At 39.6% G+C, this 24,142-nt stretch overlaps 1 protein-coding gene across 5 annotated transcripts in view; it reads left to right on the top strand.

The window, feature by feature from the left end:
* LOC126108889 (zinc finger protein 729-like) overlaps positions 1 to 23,667 on the top strand; it is a 114,798-nt gene extending 91,131 nt beyond the window's left edge. For 3 of the 5 annotated variants that reach the window (XM_049914251.1, XM_049914253.1, XM_049914252.1), the window contains one exon: positions 19,692 to 23,667. In XM_049914251.1, the coding sequence (XP_049770208.1) occupies positions 19,692 to 21,792 (2,101 nt within the window). In that variant the 3' untranslated portion in view covers positions 21,793 to 23,667. Of the gene's footprint in view, positions 1 to 16,741; positions 17,136 to 19,691 lie in introns of those variants that run through there. The other 2 variants (XM_049914256.1, XM_049914254.1) reach the window with 2 other exon arrangements.
* The last annotated feature ends 475 nt before the right edge of the window (positions 23,668 to 24,142 follow it).

Raw genomic sequence — 24,142 nt, 5'->3', positions numbered from 1 at the left:
TGTATTAACAGCATTTTCAGTATTAGATAACTACATTTCGATTTTCCATGTAGCAAAACGTTTGACAAACTTTGATGAGGTAAAAGATTCTTTCACAGAAAGGAAAACACGCCATGTAAAGCTGTAGCAAGATTAGAGAGAAAAAAATGCTAGGAGCTAAGGTTTGAAGAAATGTGTAATTTCTTGCTTATCTCTTGTCAGTACAGGTTTTATATATCCTATATTTAATTTTATGACACACAAAACAGCAAGTTATTAACTAATGGGCAATGAAGAGTTCAGATTTTCCGAAGAGTTCTTGTTCTCTCGATTACAAATAATCCCATCCGCTATTAATTGCGAGATTTTTTTTTAAAGAGAGGCAGGCTGCCAAACCGGCCGACTGGGAGCAGGAGAGGCACCACAGGACATTTCAATTTCCACTCTCCTGAATATAGTTTGGACGTGCAGTAGAAAAATGCTTTATGAAGAGGCATGGAACTGCACTTGGGCATACTTACGACCAAATAATATGTCTTACATTTCCTCGAATACATACGTTTTATGTTTCAGACTTTTCAGAAAGATGTGCGCTACAAGATGAACATATTTTGAAAATTCGATTTTTTTTATTATTGACCCGGTTCGCAAATGTCGTAGATCCGGGGCTGATGCGCAGAGCAATCTGAGCTATAGTGGGTAGTCTCCACGTGACACGTGTTTGCGTTTCCCCTTCGTTTACTCTCACGTCAAATGAAAACAAAACGGATATCCGTGGCCGGGAGCTATCAAGTGAATTAAAACACATTCACATAATTACTAAAGGCTGAAATATGTCATTAGTTTCAGATTTTATTTTATTTCCACCTTTCTGACAGTCAAGCATTGATCGCCTTGCGGAACAATGAAGTTATTTTTGTCTGTTTGCTAAAGAAATTTGACTTTTGCTAATCTTTTCCGCAGAGGCAGTCAATGTAACTGAAACGAAATGTTTAATTCCACAGTACTGGGTAGTTTCAACTGTTCGCTGCATTTCAAGTGCACGTTTTCATTTTCTGGCACGTATGGCATTATGCCATAATAAAGAACCAAACATGATATAATACAGTACTCTTGCTCCAAGAAAATTTACATCCTGAAAACCACACTTAAAAGCTTAATATCAGGCGGGGTCTACGGTACTTCATTGGGAATCTGGACATACGAGTGTGCCTTTAAGTATGCGCTTTAAATGTGCACATTTTAATATGGTTCACGAAATTCCGATGCTCTTGCAGTATCATCTTTCATTGACGATCTTTTACACGTACGTACATACGGGCTTCCTACGTCATGATATCTACCCAAGCGCGGTGTCGCCTGTTACCTGAGCTCTCTGGCAACTGCTGAAACGAACCTATTTGTAACAGGCCGCGGGAAAATATTACGATTGGTGGTTTGAAAAGCGTTACTTTAAAAGTAAATATCCTTTTACGTAAGTTGAACTACGTACATGAATGGACCGTGAATTTATTAAATCACAAAGCGTTTGACTCTCATTTAAAAATCAGGTGTCTGATGACGAGCCATTTAGAAGCATTTCGAGCCCTCGAACCCTGAAGATCAGACATTTATGTCATTATTATAAATTTTACAGGCACATTTGTATGATATCTCTTAAAGTGTAACACGCGCAAAAAAGATCAACAGTATATGCGAAAGCTTAGCTTCTCTTGCAGCTTGAGACCAATATTTTATGTGAAAGCTTTGCTTGTCTTGTAACAACACTATGTATATTAATTTAAACTATTAACTTTCCCTGTTTGGCGCGCTACTTAACACTGATGTTGCTATTGGCTGACTACATCAAGTGTCCTATGCTCTGAATATCCTCTGTCATCGGCTGGCGAGATCACGTGACATGAGTTACGAACGGCTTACAAAAGCGCATCGAAATCTCGGTTTCAATGGTTCGGAAAGTAACATGCGGTGTTCGGTGGAGTTTCTAATGTATGTTTTCGTAATACGAAAATAAGCAGCGTACATGTTGCTGCACATCAAAGATATTTCCAAAACATGTCTTTTTCTCTGAGTTTCGTTTCCTAAAGTGCCGGGAAATTGTACGCTCGTGTACAAAACCATAACCATTCAAAGGAGTGATAGGTGAAAATATACTGTCATCCGGGAGAAAGTGTGTTTTTAACTGGGAAATCCGGGAATGTTTTTTTCCTTGATCACGTAGACACCCTGCGATCCATTTGTCTTGTTCTTCTGGTTTCTACCTTCATCATTGCAGGACTAGTCATTTAAAGACCCTTCTGGTGAGAGTGTTTCGTCCACTTGGTTACGGTGGTAACTTTTTGTTTACATTGAAATGGAGTTGTTTTATAAACTCTTCTTTACAGCTGGGTATATCAACAAAACTTAAATAAGATTGTAATTCAGTGCCCACATCTGGTAATGATGAATCATACATATCCACTTCCATCAATTCACAGAATTCACCATGGAGTCAAGCTATGGTGCCGGCCCAGAGTGACCAAATGGTTCTAGGCTCTACAGTCTGCAACCGCACGACCGCTTTGGTCGCAGGTTCGATTTCTGCCCCGGGCATAAGTCCCATAGTGCTCAGAGCCATTTTTTTCAAGCTCCACCCATTGTAAACTTACAATGGGGGGAGAATTTGGCAAGTGATCAACTGTCGATTACTGCACAATGTGCCGTAGAATTGGAAGATATGTGACTGCCTTCTTTGCCAACACGTTAGCTCATACTGTACTGCATTTCATTAAAATGTTGAAAATCTGTTCCTGTAGATCTGTGGTCCCTCTGTTAACTACACTCCTGGAAATGGAAAAAAGAACACATTGACACCGGTGTGTCAGACCCACCATACTTGCTCCGGACACTGCGAGAGGGCTGCACAAGCAATGATCACGCGCACGGCACAGCGGACACACCAGGAACCACGGTGTTGGCCGTCGAATGGCGCTAGCTGCGCAGCATTTGTGCACCGCCGCCGTCAGTGTCAGCCAGTTTGCCGTGGCATACGGAGCTCCATCGCAGTCTTTAACACTGGTAGCATGCCGCGACAGTGTGGACATGAACCGTATGTGGAGTTGATGGACTTTGAGCGAGGGCGTATAGTGGGCATGCGGGAGGCCGGGTGGACGTACCGCCGAATTGCTCAACACGTGGGGCGTGAGGTCTCCACAGTACATCGATGTTGTCGCCAGTGGTCGGCGGAAGGTGCACGTGCCCGTCGACCTGGGACTGGACCGCAGCACCACACGGATGCACGCCAAGACCGTAGGATCCTACGCAGTGCCGTAGGGGACCGCACCGCCACTTCCCAGCAAATTAGGGACACTGTTGCTCCTGGGGTATCGGCGAGGACCATTCGCAACCGTCTCCATGAAGCTGGGCTACGGTCCCGCACACCGTTAGGCCGTCTTCCGCTCACGCCCCAACATCGTGCAGCCCGCCTCCAGTGGTGTCGCGACAGGCGTGAATGGAGGGACGAATGGAGACGTGTCCTCTTCAGCGATGAGAGTCGCTTCTGCCCTGGTGCCAATGATGGTCGTATGCGTGTTTGGCGCCGTGCAGGTGAGCGCCACAATCAGGACTGCATACGACGGAGGCACACAGGGCCAACACCCGGCATCATGGTGTGGGGAGCGATCTCCTACACTGGCCATACACCACTGGTGATCGTCGAGGGGACCCTGAATAGTGCACGGTACATCCAAACCATCATCGAACCCATCGTTCTACCATTCCTAGACCGGCAAGGGAACTTGCTGTTCCAACAGGACAATGCACGTCCGCATGTATCCCGTGCCACCCAACGTACTCTAGAAGGTGTAAGTCAACTATCCTGGCCAGCAAGATCTCCGGATCTGTCCCCCATTGAGCATGTTTGGGACTGGATGAAGCGTCGTCTCACGCAGTCTGCACGTCCAGCACGAACGCTGGTCCAACTGAGGCGCCAGGTGGAAATGGCATGGCAAGCCGTTCCACAGGACTACATCCAGCATCTCTACGATCGTCTCCATGGGAGAATAGCAGCCTGCATTGCTGCGAAAGGTGGATATACACTGTACTAGTGCCGACATTGTGCATGCTCTGTTGCCTGTGTCTATGTGCCTGTGGTTCTGTCAGAGTGATCATGTGATGTATCTGACCGCAGGAATGTGTCAATAAAGTTTCCCCTTCCTGGGACAATGAATTCACGGTGTTCTTATTTCAATTTCCAGGAGTGTAGATCGTTCCCTTGAGGTAGTACAAGTGCTCAATTAAAAGTTACGGGCTGAGGGGCTGTGGTCTGTCTGTAAAACTACTACTTCCTGACGTTTCGTTGCTAACTGCGGGCAGCATCTTCGGAAGTGAGTCAACAATGGCTGCCAGGCCATGGATTTCTCGATTATACAGAGTGCATAGAGGGCAGCAATATATGTCACGTATGGCCGACTGTAAGTCTCTCTCTGACTTATTCTCGATTGAAAGTAATCGATCGTCACGTTGTTGATGCAAAGTCGACCACCATATCCTGTCTAACTTTAAGCCTTCCTCTTTTCTGTTGAAATTATTGTTGTGTTCCTGAATCTCTATAGCTTCACTATACATACGTGCATAATAATCGATGTCCATGCTATTACGCTTGTCTCAATAAATTATTGTTCATGATCAGTGTCTTTAAAAACATGTTCGGCTACAGCTGATTTGTCGATACATCCCAGTCGACAGTTCCTTTTGTGTCCGGTTTAATGGGTATGGACACTTCTTATCTTTGTTCCAATATAACCTTCCCACAGCCACACGGAATTTTGTACGCCTTAGGAGTTGCTAAGAGGTGTCGTGCATCTTTGGCCGATCTTAAACACTCACTAATCTTGGTCAGTAAAATTCTTCTGGGTTTGAGGTCGCAAGGTGTCTGAGGAAGGGGTCTTGCAACAGTCGCCGAAACGTCGGCATTTTATAGTTGACAATGTGCCCTCAAACCCAGAAGAATTTTATTGACTGTGACAACGGCCGCAGAAGCTTACGTTTTCATGCACTAATCTTCTTTGTGGGTCTAAAGATTGTTTCAACTAGAAACTTGGCCAGAACTTTCCCAGTAGGGTCCGTAATATATATTAATAAATAAATGGAACAAAAACTTTTCCAGCTGACAGTTGTTCTTGCTGAATGTTGTCACACACTTTTCTTAACAGCCGTTTGCAAATGATTTAGATAATCTTGCAGATAAACCGGCGCACAGATTTTATTAGCTCTTTCGACCAGTGGTGTAATGACACTTCTCTTCTGCCTGGGATCATGGTTCAAATCCATATGGAGGTAATGGCCGCTGTGTCTTTCTTGTCTGTACGTTTTATGCCATAGACTCCCATCTGCCCATTTAATTACTGATACGTCCAAAAAATTTAATTGTACATTTCTCTTTTTCTCTGTAGTAAATTGTATCTTTAGATTAATGCTATTCAGATACACCAAGAAACCATACAATTCCTCTTTACCGCGATTCCATATCACAAAAGTCTCATCCACATACCGATACCACTTTAAAGGGCTTTTACTGCCAGACTGCAGTGCCTGTTTAAAAAATTCTGTGAAAAGATTATCAACAGCTGGACTAAGAGGGCTGCCCGTAGCCATGCCTTCTGTTTGTTCATGAAACTCATTATCATATTGGAAATAAGTCATGGACAGGCAATGTTGGGACCTGCACTGCCTGGCAGACAGTCATTGACTCAACTCGGAAGTTGTTGCCCGCAGTTGGCAACGAATCTTTACGAAGTAGTAGTTTCACAGATTGACCACGCCCTCTCAGGCCGGACGTTTTAACTAATGAAGACGCTGACTGAAAGCCAACACATTATGATTAGTATGGGTGGAGCGTATACTCACCAACAGGAGTAAATTAATAAGTTCCCTTTACCTACGCTGTGACTTCGATGAAACAGTTGGTGAACAGTTCATAGAAAACTTGAGTGTCATTTCAAATAGGTATCCCACTTGTACAATTACAGTTAGTGGGAATTTCAGTCTACCATCGATATAGTGGCGAAAATAAATTTTTAATGTCAGTGGTAGGCATAAAACGTCGTCCGGAACCGTACTGAATGGCGTCTCTGAAAATTATTTTGGACAAAGAGTTCAGAAGCGCACTCAAAGTGTAAATGGTTGCGAAAACATATTTGACATCTTGATAACCCTGACCAAACTGGGAACATAGCAGGTACAGTGATTAGTGACCACAATGTTGTTGAGTCATGAAGAGTTCACAAGAGTGAATACTGTAACATCGAAACTCACCAAAATAAATGCAAAATTTATGCCCCTGAAAAAGCAGATAAAAATTCGCTTGACACAATCCGAAGAGACAGTTTCCACTCCTTCAGATAATTCTTTCTAAACATATTCCATATGCAGTTTAAAGCAAAATAAGTAATAACTTAGAGATACGTGTCAAATAAATTAATAAGAGGTGGTAATGACACACAACAGGTCAGACTTTTGGTGCAGAAACTATACAAAACACATGCTAAATTTAAAAGAACGCAAAATCCACAAGTTTTACAGAAGCTCGAAATTTAGCGCAAACTTCTGTGAGAGAGGCTTTTAATAGTTTCCAGAACGACACTCTGTCTTGAAATTGGTAGAAAACCCAAAGAAAGTCTGGTTATATGTAAAGTATACAATTGAACGTGCATTAACACCATCACTGCGTAATAAGAATGGTAAAGTTAGTGACGACAGTGCTACTAAAGCGAGTTAGTGAAGACGAATTTCCTAAATTCCTTCACAGGAAAAGCAAAGTATTCCAGAATTCTAATAAGGAATAACTGCCAACATGAGTTAACTTTGAAGTAGGTATCCTAAACGTAGTGGAGCAGCTTAACACTTAAGAAAGGCAATGCCTCTGGTCCAGATTGTACACCATTCAGGTTCCTTTCAGAATATGCTGATACAATAGCTCCATACTGGGCAGTCATATACAGCTCTTCAACTGCAGAAAGATCGGTACCCAAAGACAGGAAAGTTGCACAAGTCACACCAGGACCCAAGTCGCCTTGCTATAGGGTTTTGGAAAATATAATCTGTTTGAACATTATGAATTACCTTCAAGACATCATTCATTGACCAGTAGCCAACACATATTCGGAAAACATAATTCTTGTGAAAAACAAGTAATGACAGATATGGACAGACGACATTACATTGATTCCATAATTTTTTATTTTCAGAAGACTTTTGACTCAGTTCCTCACAAGTGACATCCAATTACATTGTGTGCCTGTGGAGCATCTTCCTAGTTGTGTGAACTGATTCATGATTTTGTACCAGGAAAGTCACAGTTCGTAATAACTGAGAATGTCATCGAAATAATATCTGACGTTTCCCAAGTAAGTGTTATAGGACCTCTCTTGTCACTGATCTACATACACGATTTAGGAGACAATCTGAGCAGCTCTCTTCGATTGTTTGCATATTATGCTGTCATTTACCTTATTGTAAAGTCATCAGATGATAAAACGAATTGTGAAGTGATAGACAGGATACCTGTATGATGTGAAAAATAGCAGTTGACTGTAAATGATGAAAAGTATGAAGTCAACCACATGAGTACTGAAAGGAATGTGCTAAATGTCGTTCACACGATAAATCATACAAACCTAAAATCTGTGAACTCAACTAAATACGTAGGAATTACACTTATGAATAAATTACATCATAACATTCATGTAGATAATGCTCTGGAGAAAGCAAACAAAAGACTGATTTCTAGGCAGACCACTTTGAAAACGTAACAGGTCTGGTAAAGAAACGACTTACACTCTGCTTATCTGCCCTCTTGTGGAGTATTGCTGTGTGGTGTGGGACATCAAAGAAATTCAAAATAGGACAGCTCGTTTTGTGTTATCGCGAAATGGGGGTGTGAGTGTAATAGATATGCTACATGAAGTGGGGTGATGGTAATTAAAACAAAGGCGTTTTTCACTATGGGAAGACTTTTTGTGAAATTTCAAATACGAATTTTGTCATCAGTGTGATATTTTATTGGTGCCCATTACGTAGGGAGAAATTGTCATAGTAAAGTATGAAGTATCAGAGCTCACATGGAAAGTTGTAAGTGTTCGTTTTCCCAGCACACAGTGAGAGTGGAATGGTAGAGAAGTAGATTTAAAATGAGGGTTCCATGACCCTCTGTCAGGCGCTTTGTTGTGAATTGCAGAGTAATCATGTAGATATAGATTACTAGGGATCATCGTCATCTTACATATGTCTATGCTTGTGGGCTTAGGACGTTTAGGTGCTGTGGCTGATAATTGTCTCAGAGCCAGTTGCTCTTCACATATTTACCAACAGTATTCCCATTACATTTTCTGGAATACCACAGCAACAGCAGAAAGGTGCTTCAATATCTTCATCAGCACTCCCATTACAGCGTGCCACGGACAAAAAATATATTAACTGAATAGAGCATATCAAATGCTTAGCAGTGCAATTTCTTTTTTGTTTCTAATACATAGTCGACGTTATCATCAGTCATTATCAACATGCAAATGCTGAGAGAGTGCTGTGCATAGATATTTTAGAAAAGAAAGTACAACCTGCTAATGATACAATAGTAACAAAACATAATAAGAGTTGCAGTTACATCAGTTCTTAAACGTTCCTTGTGTGGACAGGCATTTTAAACAATTCAAACAATGCATCACTTCATACATGTTAGTTGTAGTAACGTGATATAACGTAATGGGCCCAGAGATGTGACAAACACAGGGCAGTGTGCGCTTTTATAAGTTGCTGGAGCACTGGCCATGGGTGTGGAGGTGTTCATGGCTGGATGCTTATGCTGATATCAGTGAAATATGACATGCATCTCAACTATAGTGGAATTTTCGTCCTATAAATGCAGAGCAGAGGGCAATTGGAATATTAGCTGCTACATGTGCAATTAGCAGAAGCAAATGGAGGAGGCAGCTGGGTCCTCTCATCCCTTTCCTTCCAAATTCCCCTTACATATCTCCATTCCATCCTGTGCAACTCATGCCCTAGCTCATAACTGTCTTCTTGTCCTCTCTCTCCCCCCCTCCCTCTGTCCCTCCCCCCTCCCTCTGTCCCTCCCTCCTCTCTCTCTCTCTCTCTCTCTCTCTCTCTCTCTCTCTCTCTCTCTCTTTTCTCCCCCTCTCCCCACTGTCTCCCTCCCTCCCTCCCTTCCTCTCTCTCTGCCTGTCGCCCCCTAGGCCAGTCTGTGCCCCCCCAGGCCAGTCTGTGGCCCCCGCAGGCCAGTCTGTCGCCGCCCCCAGGCCAGTCTGTCGCCGCCCCCAGGCCAGTCTGTCGCCGCCCCCAGGCCAGTCTGTCGCCGCCCCCAGGCCAGTCTGTCGCCGCCCCCAGGCCAGTCTGTCGCCCCCCCCCCCCTGAGGCCAGTCTGTCGCCCCCCCGCCCAGGGGGTAGTCTGTCGCCCCCCCAGGATAGTCTGTCCCCACTATTCCCCCACCTGTGTCCCCACCTCCCAAATTTCAATTGCGGCAAACCTAACCAAAAGGAAGCAGCAACCAAGCCCGCATTTGTGACATTTGTTATAGATGCTATTTTAGCAGGTCATATGCCAGTTTTCTCAGCTTTTATCTTCCCTCCATGTTTTGAATGCCAACAAGCACCCTTGGGCCTATTTTGGCTTGGTCCATGTCTCTAAGCTCATACCTTCGCCACAGGGTCATTTCCACCACAGGTGCTTTCTGAGAAGCATAATAAGCAGTGGTTACCAGACAGACAATGTCATATGGTAATGCTTTACTTAATTCAAGCTGCTGTTGACATGGCTTTGCAGATTTTTTGACACTCACTACCCATCATTCACTTGTGTCCATTGGACAGAAGCATATGCTTGCTAAGAGAGCAAAGATTTTCATTTATTAGTATTGCAGTTTTTATATCTGAGTTAAGATGACTTGGTTCCAAAACACACAGAACCAGCAGACAGTGTTATATACATGTTAAAAGAATTTCTTCATGACCTTTAAGACAAAGCGAAAAGAGACAAAATCTTATCAGCTCTGCACACTTCAACAACATAGGTATCTGGTATTTATTGAGAATATTTGCAGAAGTGCAGTCAATGGAAACCTGAATCCAGGAAATGGATTTGGAAGATCTCTAGAAAGATGTCCTTCATTGTAGTATATTGAAATTTCAGGACCGTGGCGAGTTTCCTACAAGGCAAAATGTAGGTGTGGTTTTAAATTGTAAGATAGCTTTCACAGGGGGTGACCTATCAAGTGGAAGAATTCGGAAACCTTTGGCATACACATACCTCAAATGCAATGATGAAAGATGCACTCCAATGGAGGATCAGATACTGTAGTAAATATTGCTGTTTCTCGTAGAAAAATTCACAGCATCAGGTAAAGAAATAATCGTTTCCATAATATTTATTTCGATCACATGTGGCTCAAACAAAATAGTGCAATGAACAACATGTGACGAGCCTCAAAAAGCAATGATGGGTTGAAAGTACTGTACTTGAGATGAAGCACCTACTGTCTGTCATGCAGATGTATGAAAAATTTAGAAACTAAGAAAAATGTTGCTTAGAGCAACATGCAGACGCATGTGCCTGTGAGCTTAAACTAAATGGCACTTTTATAATTGTAGCTGTGTGTAGGTCCCCATTCAGAAATTTTCAACGGTTTCTGAAATACTTTGATTCTTTATTGAGCCATCTGACACTCAGAGAGAAGCAATTATTGTTCGTTGGGGTTGTCAATGTAGATTTTCTGAAAGAATGTGATAGAAAGGGCAACCTTGGAGTATTACTTGGATCTTTCAATTTGACATCAGTTAGTTATTTTGCTGCATGGGTAGTGCAGGAAAGCAGCACTCAGAGAGAGATTTTATAGATTGAATATAAATTTTATCAAATAAATACTTTTCACTTGGAGAAGGGTCCTTATGATCATGATGCACAGCTAGTTATTCTATATGACATAGTTCCATGCAAGTAGTTCAAAGCAGTACTCCAAAATAGAGCATTCTATTTAACAATTGCAAAGCTAGCAACAGAATGGGATGAGATCTACAAGGAACCTGATGCTAATTTCAAATGTAATGCGAAAATAATTTCCCTAAGGAAACATCAAAATGTAATCTTAAGAAACAATCTAAAAAGCTGTGCCTTATTAAAGAGATAAAAATATGTTGTATACAGAAATTCGAAATTTATTTTACAGCCGGAAGGAGTAATTGTCCAGAAAGAGCCAAACATCACAAAAACTGTTGCACTGTATTAAGAAAAGGTATTAAAAAGTCAAGAAGTGTGTGCATTATGTCTTGAATTAGCACCTCTGATAATAAAATTAAAACAATTTGGGATATCGCTAGAAAGGAAACAGGACAGTCGAAATAACAGGAAGAGAGTATTCCTATCAAACTCGATGAAAAGTTTAACAAAAAACAGAAGTAAGAAGTAATTTCAATAATCATGTTGTAAATGTTGTAGAGAAAATAGGATCCAGTCGTTCATTAGGAAATAACAGTTTGTACAGGGAAGAAGCAATACCTATGCAATTTGATAAAATTGAAATTCAACCCACCTCTAACTGCAATTAGGAAAATAATAAATTCACTCAAAGTAAAAAGCTTTCATGGTATTCATAGCACTTCCAACAGAGTACTAAAATCCTGTTGTAGGAAGGACATGCATGACCGGTTTAATTAATATGTAAGTGGAAGAATGCAGAAGGTTGAAATTAACAGTAGAGATAGTGTGCTAAAGGCAGCAGTACTCTAAATGGAGACGTGTCAAGAATGGTGTTCCACAGTGTTCAGTTCTATTCCCCATATTTTTCATAATACATGTTAATGACTTGGCACTCTACATTCATGAAAATGCAAAGCTAGTTCTCTTTCTGATGGTACAGTAATCACACCCAAGAAACAATAATTAGCTGAGGAAATTGTGAATTGTGTCTTTCAGGGAATTAAGTGGTTGCCTGCAGATTGTCTCACAATAAATCCTGAGTAAACAGTATATATTGTACTGTGCAGTAAATGGCATAGTACCATTGATAAATGTACATTTTGAACAGAAATCTGTTGCTAAGCAGGATATTCGAAATTTCTGGGAGTGTGTATTGATGAGAAATTAATTTGGAGAAGCACATCAATCAATTTATGAAACATTTCAGTTCAACATCTTACACTATTAGGGTTATAGCAAATTTTGGTGACAAACATATCTGTAAATTAACTCATCATTAAGAGAAAAAGTAATCATTGCACAAAAGCGTATAATCAGAATAATAGCTGGAGAACACACAAGATCACCTCGTAGACACTTTTTTAAGAAACTGGAAATATCCACAGTACATTCACAGTACGTATGTTCACTTACAGAATATGTTATTAATGACAAATCACAGTTCAAAAGTAACAGCAAAGTGCAGTGGGCTAAATCTGACTTTGGCACAGATAGAGATGAATTGTGCTGCTGCAAAATTGTTTGATCATTTACCAGGTACCATTAACAGTCTGACAGATAGCTAACAAGCATCTAAAAACAAATCAAGAATTTATGAATGACAACATTGTCTACTCAGTAGATGAATTTTTAAATATGAAATAGTAATTGTTAAAAACAATTCATTGTATAAAGAAATGTAGACTTAAACTCACAAGTTCCACATTGCATGGTATGTGGAACACGTATTAATGTAATGTAGTGTAATATGAAACCAAGCAAGGACTGTACACTACTTAGACATTTAGAGTATATGGTTCTAAAGTATGTGTACATGGGTGATGTACACTCTCCAGTAAAGCAGTAAAGAAATTCACCAAAAGCAGAAAGCTTCAATCAGTAGTCCCTTAATTTTTCTTTTTACCACAAATTGTTTACATGAAAGAACGAGAAGTGAAAGAGAGAGGGTGACTGGGGGGGAAAGGATGATAAACATTCACAGTGATTTCAACTTTCTATGAATTATGACAAAGGAAATAATAACCTCACTCTTAACTTGGGCAGAAAACCACACCAAGACATGTAATTGAATTGCTCAGTCAAAACACAGGTTGCAGTGATGGATATGCATCCCAGTGCCCAATCTGTCACCTAGCAAACATACAAGGTTAAAATTATTGAACTATATAATAAATGGTAAATTAGTTACCAACTACAGCGTTGACACACTTTATTCAACATGTAAACTTAACTACAGAAATCCGGATTTAGGGCATGACATGTTCGATATGCCTGCCATCATTGTCGATGATGTGGCACAGTCAAATAGCAAAATTCTGCAATACTCACTGAAGTGTAGGAACATCAATGTCGTCGATGACCACCGGAGTGTCAGTTTTCAGCTCAACAATGGTTTTGGGGTTACTGCTGTTCATCTTGTCTTTAATATAGCCACACAAAAAGAACTCGGACCTGCTCAGATCCAGTAATTTTTTTATTACTTTATTTTTCAGTTTAATTTTTGTAATTCTGATGGCTAAGAACTGATCCACTAATAAAATATTTTAGTTTAGCCCGCCACTGCAGAATAATACTGCAGCAATAAAACATAAACGAGGGAACATCAGCGAAATAAATCTTTTGTTGCAAAGAAAATGCGCCATTCAAAACAACAAAACGAGTGCACATACAGGCATCCGCCGACAGCAATGTTAAAAATTCTGCAATATTTTGTAACAACAAACTGCTTTCAGTATGTCTCATTCCTGGACCTATTTTGATGAGTAACGTCACAACTCGTTACATTTGTAACAGGAATATCGCGAATGTTGGTTTCAGAGGTGTTCCTTTCAAAATAAATTTCCTTTTATGCAAGATGATGATGCGTGTCAGAATGTGTGATGAATTTCTTAAATTATGGAGCATTATATTTTCCTTCAAGACTTAACGCTTAGGACCAGTCATGTGTAAAAATTTTGGGCCCATAAGACCAGCCATTTATGCCATAATTTTAAATGTTTGCGGCACACTAGCGTATCATATATCTTGAAAAGATAAGACACACAAAAAATGACCTAGTTTCTGGTTTAGTCTTTCATAATTATTATAGTCCTTTCATTGATTACAGATTAAGCAGTAATACTGGCAGAAAGTATAGTTGCCTTTCAAAAACAAGAGCGACGACGTAAGTTCTCGATTTCACATGTAACTGGCTTCACTATGGGAAAAGTCAAAGTGCTCTACAGAACATGTATTCAGCCACGTAACCCACGAAATGTCCAGTGCACATTAGTGAAATTTATAATAAATATAGAAATATAAATCTGCTAGAATTGAAGCATATGCTCTTAGAGTCCAGCCTAATCACACCCTCGGAAAAACAACAAAAACTTTTCGGAAGTCAATATTATATATGTAGTTGTACTGATGTATATTAATTTAAACCATTAACTTCTTCTGTTTGTGTGTTTGCATGGCTTAACATTCATGTTGTCATTGGCTGACTATATCGTTTCCTATGCACTGAATATTTGCTGTCATCTATGGTGAGATCGTGACATGAGCTATGCTTGGCTGACAAAAGCACGTCACAATCTTGATTTCAGTGCTTTGGAAGCTACTGTGATGTAATTGGAGGATTTCGTGTTCGTACTTTCGTGATATGAAAGTTTGTAATGTACATGTTTCCATGCATCGAAGATATTTCAAAAACGCTTTGATTTTGCTAGGTTGAGATTCCTAAACTGCCACAAAGTTCTACACAGGTTTATAAATCCATAACCATTCACAAGATTGATGAGGTTTACAGCTCCTAGGGAAATGATACCATCCTTTGACGTGGAAAAATGTACTTCCTACCCAGTAAAAAGTTATTCACCCTAGAAAACGCGTTTCTAACTTTTTCTTGTCCAAGTATACACCCTAGTTAAGAATGTTTAAGCCTTCCATATGAAATGAGGTGGCTATTGACAAGAAACGCCATGCACTGGTGGTACAGTTGTTTTATCAGAACAGTGGCACTGCGTTGGAGGAATATTACTGAAATAAATGGCTGAGAAGAGGCCCCATGTCAATAAATGTGTTGAACACAATCAAGATATTTGAAGAAATAGGTGAATTGAGTCTTGCAGCAGATTCCAATATCAGTTGGTGAAGTTGCATTTAGCTACAGCTGACCATAAAGCAGATGCCTCAAATTCTGTAGTAAGTGCTATAGTGGTCATAGGATCTCTCTCTCTTCTCTCTCTCTCTCTCTCTCTCTCTCTCTCTCTCACACACACACACACATACACACACACACACACACACACACACACACACACACACACACACACACACACACACACACACACGCACCTCTACAAGGCTCAGAATGTGCTGCTATAGAAGCCCCAAGATGGGCTACAACACTGTGACTTTGCTTTCATTTTTGGCATGCATGGTAATGAGTGACTGTTGGCTGGGGAATATTCTTTGGATGGACAAGGCATATTTTACTCTGCATGTGGCTGTGAATGCACAGAACTGTCACATATGGGGTTGTCCTCCCTAATCTTGTGCCGGAACACCCACTGCGATCAGTTTATGTGACAGTGTGGTGTGATTTCACAAGCCCCTTCATTCTGAGTCAGTGTTCTTTGGAGATAATATCATGTCATGCAGCTCTTAGGTGTACAGTGACATCTGAACTTTATAAGGACTTTGTTATGTTACGTGATTCCAGCATTTCAAGAACACAACAGTGTCTGCGACATTCTTTTGATGTGAGATGGGGTAGCATGATATGTCAGTTGTTGAGTGAATGATTGGTTTCATGAAACCTTCGTTATCATCCGCATTATATCTAGGTAGTTGAAAGATATGTGGCCTTCGAGATCCCCTGACCTAAAGTCATGCAACATGTGGATGTTGGGATATGTGAAAGATTTATTGTGGATGTATCCAGATATACATGATCAGAAGGATATCATATGATGACAGTCAATCTTATTACACTGGATATGCTGTAGGCAACTGTTAAACATGTCATGTCACGGATCAGCATGTTGCAGAGTCATTAGACCATTTTGAACATGTAACATCTGATCATATCCTAATAAACGTTATTAGAACCACCATTATCATTGGTCTGATCGTTTCTCCTCTTTTCCTGCACTGATACCTCATTTTCACTGCTTATAGCGCCATATTTTGACCTGGTGGCGGAAAGTGAAAAATTATTTTTCAGCATACTTGGTGAGGACATTAGTTAATGAACAGCCTACAATGTTACAGCCTCCTGCAAAGTGTGGAACCCACAACACTGTCAGTTTAATTATAATCACTTGAAATGCCTTGTATTGACATCTTGTCATGAAAACATGGTGCTGCTCAGACAATTTTTTCTCAGTAGATTCATAATAAAGTTGCTATGATGTCTTGCAAATATACTACACTCATTCCATGATTGATACTCAGCAGGGATTTTCATCAACAGCTTGTGTTTATTGTTGTTATTACAGTGTAATAACTATGATGCCTACTGTCACTGTCTTTTACAATATGCAGTGTGTGCCACGTGTCTCTAACCATTCAAACTAGCCTGAACGGACGTATTATTCTCCATGAGTTCTGTCTGCAGCTTGTGGTCTAGTAGCATTGCTGCTTCTAGATCATTGGGTTCTGGGATTGATTCCTTGTCGGGTTGGTGACTTTCTCTGCCTGGTGACCAGGTGTTTGCATTGTTTTCATTTCATCATCATCATCATCATCATCTGTGACTGGCTACATTTGACTGTGTAAGAAAATAGAATGTGTAAAAATGTGGACTTTTTACAGGTACTGATGACTGTGCAGTTGAGTGCTCCACAAACCAAACATCATCATCCATGATTTCTGAGAGTAAGAGAACCGTACTTCAACGTATATTTCGGATAAATGATTATGTTCTGGTTGACAGTAATATTCATCGAGATTACACAATGGAAATTGGTGATACAAATTCAGAAGAGGGTCTGGGTGGTGGTGGTGATGGAAATGATTATGATAACAAAGGACATAGTCATGTCAACATGATTCCTGCTTTTATGGTAGGGGAAACTCTTTCAAATGGACAAATGCACAACCTAAGCAATGTTTGTGCTAGACAATATAACATTGCTTTGCAGATTCCTGCCCTGTGACTTAGTGGTGAAGCGTTGGGTAGAACTTGAGACATTGAACAAGAAATCAGGTGTACTTTTCCCTCAAGGTGTTTTACATGAGATTCAACAGTGATGAAACAGAATGTTGATAATATTAAAATGTTCAAAAGAACATACCTTCTCGGCATGATGATGATTTTGAGATAAAAGCTTTAATAGGCTTGCTTGTATTCACAGCCATCTCCAAGTTTGGCATCAAATGCATTGACAATCTTTCCTCAATAAGTGAAACTAGATGTAATATATTCACAGTAATGTAAGGAATGACCTGCCAGTGTAGCCGAGACCACTAATGCACTGCTTCCTGGATTCAGGTCGGTGTGGTGAACCCAGATCGAATCTGCCTGTCAGATTAACTATGAAGGGCTGGTGTGCCGGCCATCCTGGATGTTGTTTTTGGCAGTTCTCCACATCCCACTAGGTGAATACTGGGCTGGTCCCCACGTTCCACATCAGTTAGACAGGTTACAAAAATTTGCAGACATTCACACTTTCCCGTGGATTACACAGGACACAGACAGTTGCAGTGCACTAATTCTGTCCTGGGGGTTGGGAGGGGGGAGTCTTTGGGAGTGGCAACCACATCGTAATACTAGCCTATATATGCAATGGCACTTTGCAACCAGTTTCGGCAGAAAGACCGAATAAAGACAGCAAAGTCCTATTAGTCCCCCGACCTGACTAGTAGTTGGATAGAGGGGTACCTGCTGGATAGACAGAATTTAGTAAAGGGTTTTTGTTCATAATGACAGCTCTTTGGTTTGAGAATCGAGACAACGAACAAATAAAGTAGAGCTAAGAGCTATACTCACAAAATTTTTAACATATGTAGTGTAAACCATTATCAGTGTTACTGACCAGGCTGTAGTATGTTGATAAAATATATGTGCACTTCAATCAACACTGCATGAATAGTTTATGATTATACCTGCCACAAAAATTGTTACGCAGTAAAGATTAAAGATTTGACAAGTACGCAGTACCTACACAGTGCTTACATGGAGGTCTCAAAATAATTAATACATAATTAACGTCGAAATTTATTTATTGTTAAACATTCCACCAGATTCTCTTTCTTATACTGGTTTGTTTACGGTTGACTGGCATAGCATAAAATTTTAATTGGAAGTTTTATTTCTAGTACTGTGAGACACAGAAAGGTATTTCTTTGAAATCTTACTTGCATATTTTTTCGATTTCTTTCTTTATTATTAATATTCAGTTACTTCACTTTCCTATGTTGTATCTAATTGAGTTAAAAAGAAATTACAATATTTAGTGATTCAGTTGTCAACTTCTAGAATCTGACACACACCATGATAGAAGTTACGTTATAAAATCGTGTGGTCCCAATTACGAGTTTAGAAACACTCGAAATTTACCAGAACAAGGTCAAACAAAAGTATATACCCAACACAATGCAAAAAATTCGAAAGTTACAGTCAGAACAAAAGAAAACACTGGAGCATACACACCTTCAGTAGTTTGTAATATTTCATTTCCAACATGCTGCACATACTGCAGACCTGAAAGGCATCACAGTTCTGATCTGTGGGAAAGGGTTATCTGCAGGTGGAATAATGGGACCCAGATACTGCGGGGTATCTCATGCATCAACTGTTATAACTGCCACTCAATATGTGCCAGCAGTGTCTAATGGGTGATGAAGTGGCCATTTATGTGTGTGTCCTTCAGTCAATGGTGCTCTGCAGTGGCAGGTGACCAGATTTTGGGAAGACGTAAAAATTTTCAAAAATGCTCACTGCTAATGTACTGGAAAATTTACAACCATTTCCATCCTTTCAGACGGTATTTCCATTTGTGCAAAGCTTCATATAAATTTTAGTGCCAAAAACAGTCTCAGATTAAAACCATCTTCAAGTGTGCCATTCACATTAATTTATCAGTTTGCAAATTTTTTTTCCCTTGGTTGCTGTGACATTGATTCTTGTACATGAACAGTCTTTATCCACCCAATTAACATCCATACTAGATACCTAATCAAAATATTGAAGCTTGCACTAGTTCTTGACTCATTGGGAATCAAACAAAAAAATCTCTTTACTAGGTGAAATAAATTTATCATTTCCACAGGTGATACTGCAAAACAAAGAAAAGGCACTTACAGAGCTGAGATAATGGAAAAGGAACAATTAAAAATTATTTCTCTTAATTGAATCTGAAATGCCTTGAACTTACGAATATTGAATAATAACATGTAACTGATACATTTTTTGATACATTTAATAAATTGGTGTAGACCATTAACTTGTAGCACTGTATTTTAAAAAGATTGTAATGCGTGAAATTATTTTAATCTGATCTCAAATTTCAAATCAAGTTGGCAGTTACTCAGATTAATCGTAATTGAATTGGTTCTGGTTATTTTCGTTTAAACCACTTTTACCTTATCAGTTCTTTCCTTCTGGTTGAACTTTATAATTTTAAATCACTAGTTACTAAATATGTAATTTCATATCCACTTTTGTGACCTCTGGCCTATAGTACTGTATTTATGGACACTCAAATATTGTTTCTTTGTTGTATATATATCATTATGTAACATTCTGCTCCTCACTCTTCAGATTGACTCAGAGTACTGGTGGGAGGTGTGAAGTATCATGTGAAGAAACATGTCACCATAGACAGGATGAGTTTGTGATAGACATGGAGAAGTCAACACACAAGTTTGGTACCTGTACAGAAGATGTGACTGTTGATGAGGAATGCTCAGTTGCCACCAGATATGACTGTAGTATGAGGGAAAAGGAATTTCATGTATATAGCTGTAATTCCTGCCAACAGAGCTTTCCTTCAAAATACAGACTCATAATGCATGTGTTTATGCACATTGATGGCACACAACCACCTTTGTATGTTTGCAAGTGGTGTGGTGAGGTATTTCACAGTAATGTTAGTTTGAAAAAACATTTAAGAATGAGTGAGAAATATCATGTCTTAATTGCTGGCAACCATGAAAAATATGGCTATATTGATGAGCATCAAAGCAGTATCTTCTTGGATAGTTTGCCAGAAGTTTCTGCTACACAACACAATGAGCAGTCTTCATGTAAGGAAACTTGGAAAGCTTCAAAGAAGTCTTCTAATGACATGTATAACACACACATGACAAATGATGCAGAGAAAACAGTTGATTATGGAAATTTATCTACAGCTGTTAATTTCAGTGCCCAGGCTGATCTAATTACTGCAAACAGAACTGACAAATATGGTATTTGTGGCAACTTGTTTGGTAGGTCACATCATCTCAAGAGAGAGAAACTAATTCACATTGGAAAGAAACCCCACAAATGTGAGATTCGTGGGGAATCGTTTGCTCAGTCAAGTCATGTCAATACACAAACATTAATTCACAGTGGAAAGAAACCTCATAAATGTGATATTTGTGGGAGGTGTTTTTCTTCGTCTCACAATCTCAAGAGACATGAATTAATTCACGCTGAAAAGAAACCTCACAAATGTGAGATTTGTGGGAAATCCTTTGTTAGGTCAGACGATCTCAAGAGACATGGATTAATTCACACTGGAAAGAAACCTCAAAAATGTGAGCAGTGTGGGAAATCTTTTGCTCGGGCAGGCAATCTCAAGTTACACTTCTTAATTCACACTGGACAGAAACCTCAAAAATGTGAGCAGTGTGGGAAATCTTTTGCTCGGGCAAGCAATCTCAAGTTACACTTATTAATTCACACTGGACAGAAACCTCACAAATGTGAGTTTTGTGGGAAATCTTTTACTGTGTTATGCTATCTCAAGAAACATACATTAATTCACACTGGAAAGAAACCACACAAATGCGATATTTGTGGGAAATCATTTGCTAGGTCAGGCGATCTCAAGATACACGGATTAATTCACACTGGAAAGAAACCTCACAAATGTGAGATTTGTGGGAAATCTTTTGTTAGGTCAGGCGATCTCAAATTACATGGATTAATTCACACTGGAAAGAAACCTCACAAATGTGAGCTGTGTGGGAAATCTTTTGTTCAGGCAGGCAATCTCAAGTTACATTTATTAATTCACACTGGACAGAAACCTCACAAATGTGAGTTTTGTGGGAGATGTTTTACTTTGTCACACCAGCTCAAGACACACGAATTAATTCACACTGGAAAGAAACCTAAGATATGCGAGATTTGTGGGAAATCTTTTGCTGGAGTAGGCGGTCTCAAAAGACACACATTAATTCACACTGGAGAAAAACCCCACAAATGTGAGATTTGTGGGAAATCTTTTATTAGGTTATGCCATCTTAAGGTACACTCTGTAATTCACACTGGAAATAAACCTCACAAATGTGAGACTTGTGGGAAATCTTTTACTAGGGCAGGCAATCTCAAGACACATTGGTTAATTCACACTGGAAAGAAACCGCACAAATGTGAGATTTGTGGGAAATTTTTTGTTATGGCAGGTGGTCTCAAGATACATGGATTAATTCACACTGGAAAGAAACCTCACAAATGTGAAATTTGTGGGAAATCTTTTGTTACGTCAAGCAATCTCAAGAAACATTTATTAATTCACACTGGAAAGAAACCTCACAAATGTGAGATGTGTGGGAAATGTTTTGCTCAGGGAGGCAGTCTCAAGACACATGCATTAGAACACATTGGAAGGGGACATCACAAATGTGGTATCTGTGCCAAAAGTTTCACTTAATTGGGTACTCCCAAGACACATGCATTACTTCACATAAGAAAGAAAATACAAGTAAGTGTTAGTTTACGCAAATAGGTTTTCCTGGTTTGTGCCCTCAAGGCCTGTAAAATAATGGATGTAACAGGGGGACAATAAATTGTAATGCCTGTGAAATAACATTAAAATGTGTTAGAAAAAAAAGTGTGCTATGATACGTACTATAGAGTGGTAACAGATAATGTGACAATATAAAAATCCATATCAGCAGGTTGAGATGTCAAGAAATTCTATTAGTAAATACTCCTGAAACATGAATCAAATGTGTTTTTGTCATTAACACTACAGCTTTCCCAGTCAATATTGAGACAAAAAGATTGTGAATTGTGATAAATCCTTACCTTCTTCAGTAATCATAAGGACCATGCAATATTCAGTAGAAGGCCAAGAAAATGTGATGACTTCCTGCTTGTTATACGAAATGTAGTACTTGTAGCTCTGCATTTTAGAAAGAGCGAGAGCAAGAATGTATTTATAGCATTTCTTTCACTCAGGCTAGTAAACTCACCACTGGAGAAACATAATTATGGCAATTATTTTACTCAGGTATGTTTTATCAAGTGATTTGGTATATATATTATTAATAGTGTGTACATTTATGTTCTGTTGTTACTAATCCTGCATTAGTAAACTTAACAAGAAATATAGCAACCTGCTTACTAGCATGTTTGTCCACATTTGGAACACAATACATCGACAGTTCTACATGATATGGACTTGACACATTGTTTTCATGTCTCTGGATGTATATTGCACCAGTTGTATTCCACATATTCAAATCAGCTAAATGGTGTGGTCGAGACATCAGTGTTAGTTACCATGCTACTCAGGCCACTGTGGAGTCGTTCTGCACATGACACGGACAGTTATCCTGCTGAAAGCTGCCTTCACTGTGGGAGAGCACATCAGTCATGAAGGAATCCTTGTAGTTCCAATAAAGATCACATAGTCTGCAACTGTCATGTTGCATTAAATTATTACCAGATGTCCCAAAGTAGCCCATATCATAATGTGCCCCCCATCTGGTGCCATTCACCTAGTTGACTGCATATCTGGATGTGGCAATTGACCTGGTGTAACAGTAAATGTCACACATCCTGACAGTTGACATTAGCATTGACCTTCAGTCCAGCCTCAATGATCCCTTGCCCACTGCAGTTGCAATTGAACAGTTTGGTGAATTGGTAGATATGCCACACATTGCCACATGTCCAGCTTTACAGAACAGGTAAGCTTCTGATCTCCATGATTTGTGATGAAGTATATAAGTATAAATCTATTTATAAGGTTATGGATTTATGACCTTTCAGCCACTTTTGAGGTGCTAGTTCCCAACTGCAACGCCACCTTAACCTGCCCTTTGCTAATGTTACTTATGTCATTGGATTTACATGTTTGCAACCCATCTAATTGGTGGAACAATTCCTTCTTAATATCTGATCTGCTATACTTGTAACCTGCTTACTGCATCATGTGTCTACAACATGGCATTCATTCTCCCCACTTGTAGTGTTCATGACATTTTTGCTCATCAGTACATCTTCATGTAAACTGGTCAGATGTGAGAATGTGTAGTCTAACAAAATCATTGTTTGGTTACCATTTACACCACTGCACAATAGCTATATTTTTTGTGAAATTTTTTTGTTTCACAAAGCTCTGTACTTGATTAAGAGATAAAGTAGATAAGTGTTATGCACCAAAGCTCCTAATTATTTGTTCAGCATGTAATACTGTGTAAGTTATACACAAATTGAAATTGGAAAACAAACATTAGGTGTTACAGTTTGATTCCATGTATTTGTATACACAAGAACAACACATGGGAGAGCTGTGGACATGAGTAGTAAATGTCTTGTGTTATATTCAAAGATGTTTCCATTCTAAATATTTTTCTTAATTTGTGTAAATAAACATGACGTTTTAGGAAATCTGTACTTATGCTTCATTTTTAATTTCAGAACGATTGTTTTTATTTTTGATTCCCTACCTATTTGTTATTGGTAAAAGTGCTTTAGTATGTCCCATCATCTGCGTAATAACTGGGGATAGTTACAATTAAGTGATTGGCACTGTTCTGTTTTGTTACACTTTAGCTATGACACTTTGTTGTGATGTGATTTCATTTACTCCATCTTTCTCATGATACCATGGACCTTGCCTTTGGTGGGGAGGCTTGCATGCCTCACCGATACAGATAGCTGTACCATAGGTGTAACCACAACAGAGGCGTATCTGTTAAGAGGCCAGACAAATGTGTGGTTCCTGAAGAGGAGCAGCAGCCTTTTCAGTAGTTGCAGGGGCCACAGTCTGG

Source organism: Schistocerca cancellata, chromosome 11, assembly GCF_023864275.1.
Source record: "Schistocerca cancellata isolate TAMUIC-IGC-003103 chromosome 11, iqSchCanc2.1, whole genome shotgun sequence".
Lineage (NCBI taxonomy): Eukaryota > Metazoa > Arthropoda > Insecta > Orthoptera > Acrididae > Schistocerca > Schistocerca cancellata.
The sequence above is the reverse complement of the archived record's forward strand: the minus strand, read 5'-3'. Positions and strand labels throughout refer to the sequence as shown.